Here is a 12795-nt window from a genome sequence, read left to right as displayed (position 1 = left end):
AAAGGCAGCCCACAGAATGGGAGAAAATTCTTGCAAATTATATTTGTATATAGGCTAATATCCAGTTAAGGGGTTAATATCCAGAGCATATACAGAACTCCTGCAACTTAACAACAAAAAACAAACAGCACAATTAAGAAATGAGCAAAGCAAACAATGGGCAAGACAATGCTAAACAAAAAGAACAAAGCTGGAGGAATCATGCTACCCTACTTCAAACTATACTTCAAGGCTACAGTAACCAAAGCAGCATAGTACTGGTACAAAAAATAGACACATAACCAATGGAACAGAATGGAGATCTCAGAAATAAGACTCCATATCTACAATGATCTTCAAAAAACCTGATGAAAACAAGCAATGGGGGAAGGATTCCCTATTTAATAAATGGTGCTGGGAAAACTGGCTAGCCACATGCGAAACATTGAAACTGGACCCCTTCCTTACACCATATACAAAAATTAACTCAAGATGGATCAAAGGCTTAAATGTAAAACCCAAAACTATAAAAACTCTAGAAGAGACACATCTACTGATTGAAATGGATGTCTTAGTCTAGGTTACTATTTTTGTCATATGGAATTGAATAAAATGCAGGATGTAATATAAAAAGAAAAAACTCTAGAAGAAAATCTAGGCAATACCATTCAGGACATAGGCACAGGCAAAGATTTCATGAGGAAAATGTCAAAATCAATTGCAACAAAAACAAAAATTGACAAATGGCATCTAATTAAACTAAAGAGCTTCTGCACAGCAAAAGAAACTATCATTGGAGTGAACAGGCAACCACGGAATGGGAGAAAATTTTGCATTCTATCCATCTAACAGAGGTCTAATACCCAGAATCTACAAGGAATTTAAACAAATTTGCAAGAAAAAAATCCCATGAAAAAGCAGGCAAAGGATATGAATAGACACTTCTCAAAAGAAGACATTTATGTGGCCAAGAAACATATGAAAAAAAGCTCAACATCACCAATCATTAGAGAAATGCAAATCAAAACCGCAATGAGATACCATCTCACACCAAACAGAATGGTGATTATTAAAAAGTCAAGAAACAACAGATGCTGGTGAGGCTGTGAAGAATTAGGAACACTTTTACGCTGTTGGTGGGAATGTAAATTAGTTCAACCAATTTGGAAAACAATGTGGTGATTCTGCAAATACCTAGAACCAGAAACATCATTTGACCCAGCAATCCATTTGGGTATTACTGGGTATAAATGAATATAAATCTAAATGAATATAAATCAAAAACCCAAATGAATATAAATCATTCTATTACAAAGATACACGCACATGTATGTTTATTGTAGCACTATTCACAATAGCAAAGACATGGAATCAACCCAAATGCCCATCAATGATAGACTGGATAAAGAAAATGTGGTACATATACACCATGGACTACTATGCAGCTGTAAAAAGGAAAGAGATCATGCCCTTTGCAGGGACATGGGTGACACTGGAAGCCATTATCCTCAGCAAACTAATGCAGGAACTGAAAACCAAACACCACATGTTTTCACTTACAGGTGGGAGCTGAACTATGAAAACACATGGACACAGGGAGGGAAACAATACACACCGGGGCTGTCAGAAGGAGGGGCATGGGGGAGGGAGAGCATCAGGATAAATAGCTAATGCACGTGAGGGCTTAATACCTCGGCGATGGTTTGATAGGTGCTGTAAACCACCTGTATAACAAAACTGCACATCCTGCATATGTATCCCAGAACTTAAAATAAAATTTAAAAAAGAAAGAAAAAGAAAAACAATAGACAATAAATAAGAAAAAGAAAAGAAATGGGCAAGGAATCTGAACAGACATTTCTCTAAGAAAGACATACAAATGGCCAAAAGCACATGAAAAGACACTCAGCATCACTAACCATTAGGGAAATGGAAATCAAAGTCCCACTGAGACGCCACCTCATACCCATTAGGATGGCTACTGTCAAAAAACATAACCTAACAAGTGTTGGTGAGGACGTAGAGACACTGGAACCCTTGAGCACTGCTGGCGAGAATGTGAAATGGCACAGGTGCTGTGGAAAACAGCAGGGTGGTTCCTCCAAAATTACCAGAAGAATCACCATATGACCCAGCAATCCCACTTGTGGGTAATACCCAAAAGAATGGACACCGCAGCATTATTCACAACAGCCAAGAGACATCCTTGGGGGAGCTTTGCCCAGGCTATGTTCCCACAGGAGCCCAACTGAGCCCACATCTTCTTTCTTTCTTCCACTGCTAAGGCCCTACTATGTGCATGTCCCATGTAACCACAAAGGCACTTGAGAGAAAAGCTGAGCCGGGCCTGCTGGGCATAGAGAACTCCTCACTGTGTCCTGTGTCTTGCTGGCAGCTGGGGCTTCCCTGACAGTCTCTGCAGTCCCTGGTTTTCTGCTGCCATTAAAGCATCCAACTTTCAGGACCTGTCTCTTGTGAGCTCAGAGCCACTTCTCCCAGGCCTGGTGGCTGGCAGGAGTGGAACTGGGAGCGGGTCCAGAGCTGGAACATCCACAGAGGGTGGTGCAGGGTGCAAAAGCAATGTAGAGCAATTCACACGCTCCCTCACCACCACCCCACATGGAGCCATATGCCCAAGAGACTTCCTAGTGCCTGTTGTTTTTTTAGGGCATTGGTAAATTTTTAGCTGCCTCAAACAGACAAATATGCTGTGGGGAATGTGATGAACGATGGAGAGCCACAAAATAAAATCGCTGTGCAAACCAAGTTTAATGGAAGGTTCTTAGCTTGTTCTCGGAGGGAACTCCCATGGGAGGCTGTGTCCTGCAGACAGAGTGGGAGGCTGAGGCCCATCTTTAGCTGTGATTACAGTTAAGTCGAAGGCTTCAGCACCGCTGAGCTTTCCAAGACCCAGCAGGAGCCTTCCAAGGGCCTCTGGGCACCATGCGTGCAGGACAGGCAGGCAATGGGTGACCTGGGGCCGACGCCTCAACACTGTGCATGTCTGAAACACTGGGCAGGGAAGATATGAAAGGAGGCCAAGTGGCCACTCTTCATGGCTCATGAGTGCTCAGAACTCAGCATATAGCCTGCCCGAGGGAATATAAACTAGCAGATGCGCAGAGAGGGCCTCTCAAGGTATTTAGAGAGAACAGAGACTGGGCTCTAGAAGACAAGTGGCCTCAAGAGATGGCCAGGTGCAGTGGTTCACTTTGATAATCCCAGCACTTTGGGAGGACAAAGTGGGCAGATCACAAGGTCAGGAGTTCGAGACCAGCCTGGCTAATATGGTGAAACTCCATCTGTACTAAAAATACAAAAATTAGCCAGGTGTGGTGGCATGTGCCTATAGTCTCAGCTACTCAGGAGGCTGAGGCAGAAGAATCACTTGAACCCGGGAGACAGAAGTTGCAGTGAGCAGAGATCATACCGCTGTACTCCAGCCTGGGTGACAGAGTGAAACTCTGTCTCAAAAAAAAAAAAAAAAAAAAAAAAAGAGATAAGCAGCTGAGCTTCCTACAGCAATGTGTGCTCAGAATCATGCCTCTCTGCCTCCCACCTCCACCCGTTCGATGGCCTCGGAGAGAAAGCAGTGCATTCCATCTGAATATGTGGATGGCTGAGGGCACGGGCAGATGCTGAGCAACCTCTCCTCCTCGCCCCCTCCTACAGTGTCCTTGGCCATAGAACTCTTTAGAATCTGTTTAAGGCTTCTCAACTTAGGAAGGGATTTATCGCATTCTGATAAACCCTTTTTGAGGTGGAATGATTACCATGTCAGTATTCTGATGTTCTGATCAGGGACTCTAAACGTATAGACAAACATAATAAATATCTGTGTAGCGACTTCTTTGTTCCCTGGGTTTGAGTGCCAAGGGCACTTGGCTGGGAGTAGCTCCATGTCCTTGGGCAAGTGACTTGTCCTCTCTGGGCCCACACTTCTGCAACTGCAAATACTGGTAGTAAGACTGACTTCCTGGGGCCCCGATGAGAACAGAAGGGCTCTAGTGTCTGGTACAGAAGAAAGATGCCATCATTGTGCATTGGGTGGTGTTGAGACAATAAAAGGCTTCTTACACCTTTTTTCCTAAAGGCTTCACACATGCAGGGAGAACGTGGCTCTGTGGGGTGGCAGCTGTGGGGCGAGGCTAGTGAAGAGAGCTTGTTAGCAGTCCTGGGTGAATTGTGAGAACACTTGTCACAGCAAACACCAAACATTCTGCTTTTGACATTCCAGCAACAGAGCCAACCTGTTTCTCTACAGACAGAATTCCAGATCTTTCCTGGGTCCTGCACACCCTTGACTCTCAGGCCCCTGCACCCTTGATTCCCGGCCAGCAACCCATCCCTGCTAGTCCTGCTCACTCAGCTTGTTAGGCAAACATTTCTTTCTGTTTGAGGCTTTTATAGCTGCAGGGTTCCATGGGAAATATCTTAGCCAAAGATGTGCCTCAAGACACCCTGATGTTAGATGCCTTTCCCAACACATTTTCCCGTCGGCATTCCTATTTTTAAAGCTCAGCAGAACATTCAGAGGGAGACGCAAAGCTGCAGCAGGCGAGGGAGGGAAAGGCTTGCTCTTGATTTTTCCAACTGCAGTCCAGCCTTCGGGCTGACCGGCCACCTCCTTTCCTCATGTCTTCTCAGCAGGAACATTTATTAGTGTTTCTAAATAACTCAACTGGCCATCTAGAAACCCAACACAGGAGGGCGTGGACAGGGGGCTGTGGGTGGGGCAGGACACCAGGTGCTTCCATCCTTGAGTAAGGCCGAGGAATTTCTCATTATTGCAAAAGGAGAGAAACAATCTGCAATTGGATGCTTTTAAACAGGAGGGTTTAGAATCTCTTTTTAGTGCCTCCTTTTTTCTTCCTCTTTGCCCGTGTATTTTCAGGTGTTCAGATAAACAACTTGGAATTGTACCTGGGTGCTTTGTCTCAAAGGGAGGCCCCTCCCTCCCCCACCCATCTTTCTCAAACCCACTGTTGTCCTGGCACCACTGCTACAAAGATCACTGGTTTTACCTGAGACCACAACTTCAAGCTACAGCCATGATGAGGGATGCAGGCAGGTGAAGGAGCCCCTGCCCCACACTGAGATTTCCTGACAAAGTGGGTCCCGTACACAGAGCAGCGGCCATGGCCATAGGCTGCGCGAACAGCAATTGTAAAATGAGAAACAGAGCTTAATGATCATAAATGCTAGGTAGAAGGAGGCACCAAAGCATGGACTTTTGAATAAAATGGGTTAAAATCCAGACACTCGGGAGGCTGAGGCGGAGAATTGCTTGAACCTGGGAGGTGGAGGTAAGTGAGCCGAGGTCGCACCACTGCACTCCAGTCTGGCACTTGGAGACAGAGCGAGACTCTGTCTCAAAAAAATAAATAAATAAAGGGCTACAATCCAGTCTCTGCCCCTGACTAGCTGTGCAATCTTGAACACGTTATTTAACCTCTCCAAGCCTCAGTTTCTTCATCTGTGAAATGGGGTTAATGTCAATCTCACTCGTGTCAAGATTAAATCAAACCATGTATATTTGATTGGCTGTGGTCTTTCTGGGTCCTAAAGTTGTGCTCTTTCACTGTATGAATCTGCTTTTTGGAACTAAAATTTTTTCCTTTACTTAAATATTCTTTCAGAGAAAGACCAGGGGCCACACCCTGGCCCCGATGGGTCCAACCTGGCCCCAAGATGTGGGTTAGGGAGGTACCGTGGGCTTTAAAAATCAAATTATATTAGAATTCTTAATTAATGTGGATGGCTTGAACAGATCAGATGCCCTCTGGCTCTGCACAGGCCTCATGGCTCGCTAGAGTCTCTTACCAGTCTGATTTTTTTTTTTTTTTTGACACAGAGTTTCACTCTTGTTACCCAGGCTGGAGTGCAATGGCGCGATCTCAGCTCACCGCAACCTCCGCCTCCTGGGTTCAGGCAATTCTCCTGCCTCAGCCTCCTGAGTAGCTGGGATTACAGGCGCATGCCACCATGCCCAGCTAATTTTTGTATTTTTAGTAGAGGCAGGGTTTCACCATGTTGGCCAGGATGGTCTCGATCTCTTGACCTTGATCTACCCGCCTCGGCCTCCCAAAGTGCTGGGATTACAGGCGTGAGCCACCGCGCCCCGCCACCAGTCTGATTTTTAAGCAGCTGGCCCTCAGAGGCCTGGGGGCTTTCAACCCCTGATCTAGAAAGTCTCTTTCCTATACACCACGGGACATTCCCCTTGAGTTGCCCACTCTAAGTGACTCAGAGGGCCAGGAGGTCACATTTTTTAATGAAGTTAGGGTCCAACAGCCCAAGGAAGCCTGGGAGCTTCACCAGAATCCAGAGCACTGCACTCCACTTCCCAGGCCCCTTGAGGGAGCCAGTGAGTCAATGATTTCAAATTCCTAAGGCAAGAGGGCAACTGAGGCAGAAGAGTGGCAAACTTATTTGCTTAATCATGAAGATAATTCTAGTGTCTTCTGGATGCTTCCTACCCACTAGCTGCAAGTCCACAGTGCCCTTCCCATGCCTAAACAGAGCACACTTGACCACACCTACCCCAGTTCCCAGGCTGGCCTCACCACCAGCTGACCCCAGGCAAGTCCTGTCACCTTATGGGGCTCAGTTTGCTCATCTGCAATATGGGTCTGTCCTACCTCTGATACCACTATTCCGAGTTACCCCCAGGGTACCTCCTCTACTCTCAGTGGGTGGGGCTGATACTACCCACCTTTCCTGGACAAATAATCCAGGCCTGGACAATCAGTCAGTAAGAATCAGCCCTGAGACTTTTGCTAGAAAGAGGTGCTGTTTTTCCACTGAGGTTGCTCAGGTAAACCTGCTGGTGGCCTCCTTGGCCTTCACTGGGGGAAAGCCTGTCTGGGAATGAAGTTAAACCAGGGGAGATGAGAGCTGGGGAGAGACAGATGGAGAATAAGACTTTTGATGTCCTGGATCCAGTCATCGCTGAAGCCTTCAGCTCCATTCACCACACAATCCCTGCTTTTGCTTAAATCACCTTGACTTGGGTTTCTGTCTCTTGCAACCAAGAGACTTGACTGATACATACTCAACTTCCACTGTTGGCTCCATTCACATTTAGAACACAGCTCTAGCATCACAGCCACCCCACCCTTTCCACCCAAACCTGAAGCCAACCACGTCTCATGCCCATTGTGTCCTTGTCACTTTGCACGGGACCTTGGTGAAAGGGAAGCAGAGAATGCCAAGGCTGGAGCGGAAACTCTGATTCCCCGTAAGGGCAGCTACCCAAGCTCCCCCTGGGTTTTCGGAAAGCCTCTCACCTCTGTCTTATTTCGAGAGAGCACGCTGGAGTCGATGGGCCCGAGGGACAAGTTTGGCAGCACAAGGTTGAGCACTTTCGCAGCAAGGACCTAGCCGGGAAGGAGAACAAGAGCTGTGAGTACAAGCAGCATCCACACCGAGCTCTTCCGCAGTGATGGTTTACAGTAAGTTAAGGAGAGTGACGCCCAAACTGAACATCAGCCAGGTTCGTCTCGCAAGCCTGCGTCCTCAAGCCTGCACACCTAAGGACTCTCCCTTCTGATTCAGCTTCTAGCCAGTCTGCCTCTGCTCCACCTGGGGGAGCCAGGCAGGTGGCCGCCATGCTCTCAAGGCAGGAAGTCAAGTCTGGATTTTGCCTGCTCTGCACCCTCCCGGTGATCGCTCATGAGTTGTAATTTTGCATCACGGACAAGAGCTGCCCAGGCTGAGCTCTGGTACCTAGGCCATTTCTCTGGGGTATTGAAAACACACAGCAGGTGCAGAATCACCCAGATCAGCTGAGCGTGAAGCAGGACAGGGCAGAAGGGACTGCAGGATCATACAGAGAATCTGTGCATCTATTTCTCTTGGTGGGGGGTGGGGGTAGAAATAGAGGTAGAAATGATGAGGAGGCTGTGTGGCAGAGGGAAGGAGAGGTGGGTTTGATTCCTGGCTCTGCTGCCTCATCAACATGGGATCTACACATCGCTAAGCCTCCATTTCCTCAGCTGCCAGTGGAAGCTTGACCCTCCCCCAGAGGACCACGGGGAAGGTAAATGACAACTTGTGTGCAAAAGCCCAGGGAACACAGCAGGAGCTTAATACATGCTCACTGAACTTGAGCTTGATTTGGACCCAAACCTCCCCACCCCCTCCCCCATCTCTCCTTCTGGATCTCTTGTTTTTCCAGGAAAACAGAGAACCCGGATCTCACACTTTTGCCTTCAGAGAGGGGCTGTTTTTATTTCTGCAATGTGCACAGACATTTGGGGATGAAAGATGCTATTTCAAAAGTGAGCTGTGAAATGCTGAAATTAGAATCAGATGGAAGGTGGCAAGCAGTGAATTCTCAGTACACATCAAGGGCACAGGGCACGTAGCTCAGTACCCTTGGTGGAGGGCAAGGGCACTCACGGGCACCAAGAAACCACCTTCCGGTGTGTTGGGCACAGCTTCCTGATCTTTTTATTTTTGAGTCGGGGTCTCACTGTGTCACCCAACCTGGAGTGCAGTGGCACATTTTTAGCTCACTGCAACCTCCGCCTCCTGGGTTCAAGCCATTCTCCTGCCTCAGCCTCCCAAGTAGCTGAGATAACAGGTGCACATCACAACACCCAGCTAATTTTTGTATTTTTAGTAGAGATGGGGTTTCACCATGTTGATCTTGTGATCCACCCGCCTCAGCCTCCCAAAGTGCTGGGATTACAGGTGTGAGCCACTGCACCCAGCCAGTCTCCCTATCTTTACAAAATCCCTGGGAGGCGAGGCTTCATTTTCACTGAACAGGTGAGAAAATGGAGGCTCAGTACCACGAGGTCCATGGGAGGGACCCCAAGCTGGGGGGCCACTTTATCTCTTCTGTGTCTCTCTCCACGAATGTGACCCAGAGCTCTAAACTTCCCATGGGTCTCGGCACCAGCAGCTGCTGATGTCCTTTTGTGGGACACAATTGCTGTACTTGCCTACCCTCCCTGTAGGCCCAGGGCTAAACCCTCCTGTGTCCTAGGCCTGCACAAGTGCAATGTGACTGCCCATCACAATTGTTTCTCAACCGTCCAGGATCAGGCAGACAGCAAAAACAGGCTTTTCTCTTAAAGGGCTTTGCCCCATGTGCATGAACCTCCATGTGCACTGCCCCCTAGCCTTGGCATCCAGGCAAGCAGATCTCATTCTGTGGCAGCCACTGTGTCAGGTGCTTTGCTGAGTCCTGGGCTCTGACTTTGACCGTCTAGTATAGAAGCATGCAGCTGCCTGACTTGGAGCATTGTGATGGGGCATGGTGTGTCCGCATAATCGGAACCCTTGAAAGATGGCCGTGATATGTCGGGAACGTTCAAGAGTCCAGCTGGTATCATGGGCCAGCTCCACAAACGAGCATGGGAAAGGAAATCTTGGCATTCTGGGAATTCTGCACAAGGAATAGGGTATTTTCAAACACAGATCAAATGTCTGTGAACTCCAAGAATTGGGAGCTCCTCTGCATTGGGATCTGTGCTTTCAAAGGTTAAAACAATCTAAAAATGAGAAATGGAGTGCATCAGTGCATAAAGGCAGCAGGCAGTGGCTCTGTGGCCTTCACTAGACTCCAGCTGTGTAAGGACGATGTTTCAGGGCCTTAGCTCTCACCTCCAGCAGTAGTGGTCAAGGGCCACACTATGAGGGAAGACTCCTGTGTTCCACAGTTATGAAGAACTCACTTCTAGATATTCTGCTAGTCTCAGAACCCCGTCACTGCTCGCTGATGCAACATGGGCTGCCAGCTGTGGGGGCGATCCCGGCCACACTCAGGAACCATGCAATGTTCTGTGTGACAGGATGGTATGGAAATGCCAGCCTGCTCCCAGGTTGGCCCACCTGCTTGCTAGGGCCCACACAGCCTTCTGAGGGACGTGGCTGTCTTTTGCAAGCCAGTTTCCTACCCATTCCCTGACCAGATGGCTCAGAGCCAAGAAAAGGTCCGGGGACCCACACCTTAGCATCGCCTGCCACAGAGGTGAAAGCAAGAGACCACACAGCATCCACTCCATTTCGTCCAAGCCCACCACCAGATTTCTCATTGTGCCACCATTTGTGTTTTGGGGACCCATCACCTGATTCTGTGGGGTCCTGGGCCCCGAGGTGCCAGTCCATCTTCAGTATCGGTCATTTGTGAAGACAGACTTACCTTCATCCTCGAACATCTGTTTCTGCTGCTGGTACCTCTTAAACCAAAACTTTTAAACCAAAAAGTGCCAGGGCCTCTACTTCCAGGCTCTGGAGAAGATGCTGACAGCTTAGGCTGTCGGTGCCAGAAGGATCAGCGCAGCTTGAGCCATCCCTGCAGTGGTTTCACAGGGGATGGGGAACAGGGAACAGAGAGCCAGAGAGAGCCTGCCTCTGGGAGAGAATCACAGCAAGCCCTATTCTGTCCTCTCACCCAGCAAGCCTGATTTTCTTTCTCCATGAATAGGGGAACTTTTTGCAGCTAAAGGATGCTTTTAAGAAAAGAGCTTCATAGGAAAAAAGAAAGAGGAGAGTCACTTCCTGAGAAGTATTAGCTTTAGAAAATGAACAATGCAAGGGCTGGTCCCTAGAGGGAAGGAAGTGATTCCTGACAGCTGACTGACTGCCTCACCATCCCCTTTGAGGTACAAAAAGCCAAGGCCTGGGAGACCTCCCCGGTCTATGGCTGTGAATGATCTATTGCTGAAAGTGCAAATAGGAGATGTGGTGAGAATACATCCTGCTCAGGAGTGGAGGCAGAAGGTGACTTCCGTTGCATGCATCCAGCTAAGTGCTGGCCACCCAGGACTGATGGGGCAAGCAGCCACCCTTGCTCCCCTAAAGGAGCTGCTGCTAACTGGTTCAGGATGAGGGAATGTGCCTAAAAGGACAAGCTTGTAACAGTAAAACTCCCACAGCTGTTGGTGTAGATGAGGCACCGGTGTCCTAGCAACAATAATTGGTCATTCTATCATGAATGTAGATGGAGGACCAAGCCCTCCAGGAACGCCTGGTGTGGATTCTGCAGTTTTCTCCCTGTGAACGCACACACAGCCATGTCCTGGTGCTAAAGCCCAAGGAATGCCACCCCAAGAACAGAAAGTTCTCAGTGCATAGATGATTGCTGAAGCCCTGGGTGCAAGTTAAACCAGAGAGAGTATACAAAGAGGCAGGAGGGGACCTGCGTGGATACACCATTCACAGGACAGGTACAGAAACAGAAACCCATGAAGGAGACTTCTAGAGTCCTGGGATTCCCTTAAAACAATCTGTAACTCCCTGTCTTCCCAGGAAGATGGAACCATGTGTACTGTTCTGTTTCTTCAATCCAGTTGGCGTATGGTAGCGGGCATGGCACACCCAATCCTGACACCCCAGTGCCTTCCTGTTCAGTGTGGTCCTCACACCAGCAGCACCAGTGGCTCCAGGGCCAGTGGTACTGGCTTCTGGGTCAGGATCTGTAGCTTTGCAAGACTCCTGGGCATTTGTGTGCGTGGTGAAGTCTTAGGGGCTGGCAATGTGTGTGCCCATGAAACACCACAAACACCTCCTCCCAGTGCTGCCCTGAGAGATCTTGATAGCAGTGGCTGAAGTGGGGCCCTGGCATCAGTGTCGTTTTAAGGCTCCCTAGTGATCCTGTGTGCAGTCAGAGCAGAAGTGCTCTGACAGGCAGTGGCTAGGATGGGGGCGCACACGTCCCCACAGGGCAAGCTGCCCTTTTAAAGGAGCCGCCATAAGAGATGTTTGCACAGCCCTGACCCTCAGCTCTTTCTTTTTCTAAACCTGCATAGTAAGTTCCAAGCCACATTTCTACAGACTCAATTATGTAGAGGCAAAATTTTAATTATAATAATTTCATGGCTTAAAAAAAATTAGGTGTTTAGCCTCTTCCCCACAAAGGCCCCAAGAAAGAGGAAAGCTGCCATGCAGGGGCAGGAAGCTTTGAACGACTGCAAAAGAGATTCCTTTTCTCTGCTGCTCTTTTAAGATTTGTTGATTTCATGAGCCTAATCTCTCCTGAAGGAGAAAGGGGTAGGATGGGAGGAGAAGGAGCTAAGCAGAGGAAGTGGGTTGATTGTGCATGAGGGAAGGCAAAACAGTTGAGCAGGGGGCATTAAGGCCGCATGACGAGGAAGCAGCAGGGAAGGAAGGAAGAAGTCATGGCAGGTCCCACACCCAGATGGATCACATTGTCGAGGTCGACCAGATGGTTGCTGCTCCCGCTCTCCTACAGCCTCCACCCTGAGCTGTGAGCACACCAGTGAAGCCTCGGAGGGAGTTGCTCACCCAAAAAGGAATTGGAATCCAAAAGCTTAACGTTCTTGATACCTTTTCCATCAAGTCTTTCAAAATCCTCGGATAATCCTGCAGGAGCATTGAGAAAACCTTAGATCCAGCTCAGGAAGAGGAGCCCCTGCATGGCTCCCCCACTGAGGTGAGACTCCTCCATTTGCCCCATGACCCTGGCAAAGCCGAGTGTGTGCAACCACAGAGCTCCTAATTATGCCAGCTCAACCCAGACCCCAGGGGTCATCACCTGAGAAAAGTTTGGGGCCAAAATCTATGAAAAATGGCTACACAGTCACTGGACTCCAACCCCGGAAAGGACAGGCAATGAAATTGAGGAACCAGACTCGGAGACGCGAGGCAGGCACATTTGGATTCGAACTTTAATTCCAAATCCTCGAGAAAGTCTGTGATCTCAGTTGCTTCACCTATAAGACAGGGATAATTAAACCAACTCCAAAGGGATGCTGGGAGAGCCACATGAGACCCAACCGCTCCAGAGTAGATCCTTAACTCTCTTCTTGGCTTCTGGCCTTAAGAAGAGGTCCAGTAAATAGG

At 48.5% G+C, this 12795-nt stretch overlaps 1 protein-coding gene across 3 annotated transcripts in view; it reads right to left on the bottom strand.

Annotated features, from left to right (window-relative positions):
- MGLL (monoglyceride lipase) overlaps positions 1-12795 on the bottom strand; it is a 136745-nt gene that overhangs the window by 15415 nt on the left and 108535 nt on the right. For 2 of the 3 annotated variants that reach the window (XM_021676106.2, XM_012437217.3), the window contains exon 6: positions 7269-7358. In XM_021676106.2, the coding sequence (XP_021531781.2) occupies positions 7269-7358 (90 nt within the window). Of the gene's footprint in view, positions 1-7268; positions 7359-12237; positions 12316-12795 lie in introns of all 3 variants that reach the window. The other variant, XM_064362106.1, reaches the window with a different exon arrangement.

This window comes from Aotus nancymaae, unplaced genomic scaffold, assembly GCF_030222135.1.
Source record: "Aotus nancymaae isolate 86718 unplaced genomic scaffold, 86718_ANA_hifiasm-v0.15.2.pri h1tg000046l, whole genome shotgun sequence".
NCBI classification, from domain to species: Eukaryota; Metazoa; Chordata; class Mammalia; order Primates; family Aotidae; genus Aotus; species Aotus nancymaae.
Note: the sequence above shows the minus strand (reverse complement) of the source record. Positions and strands in the feature narration are given on the sequence as shown.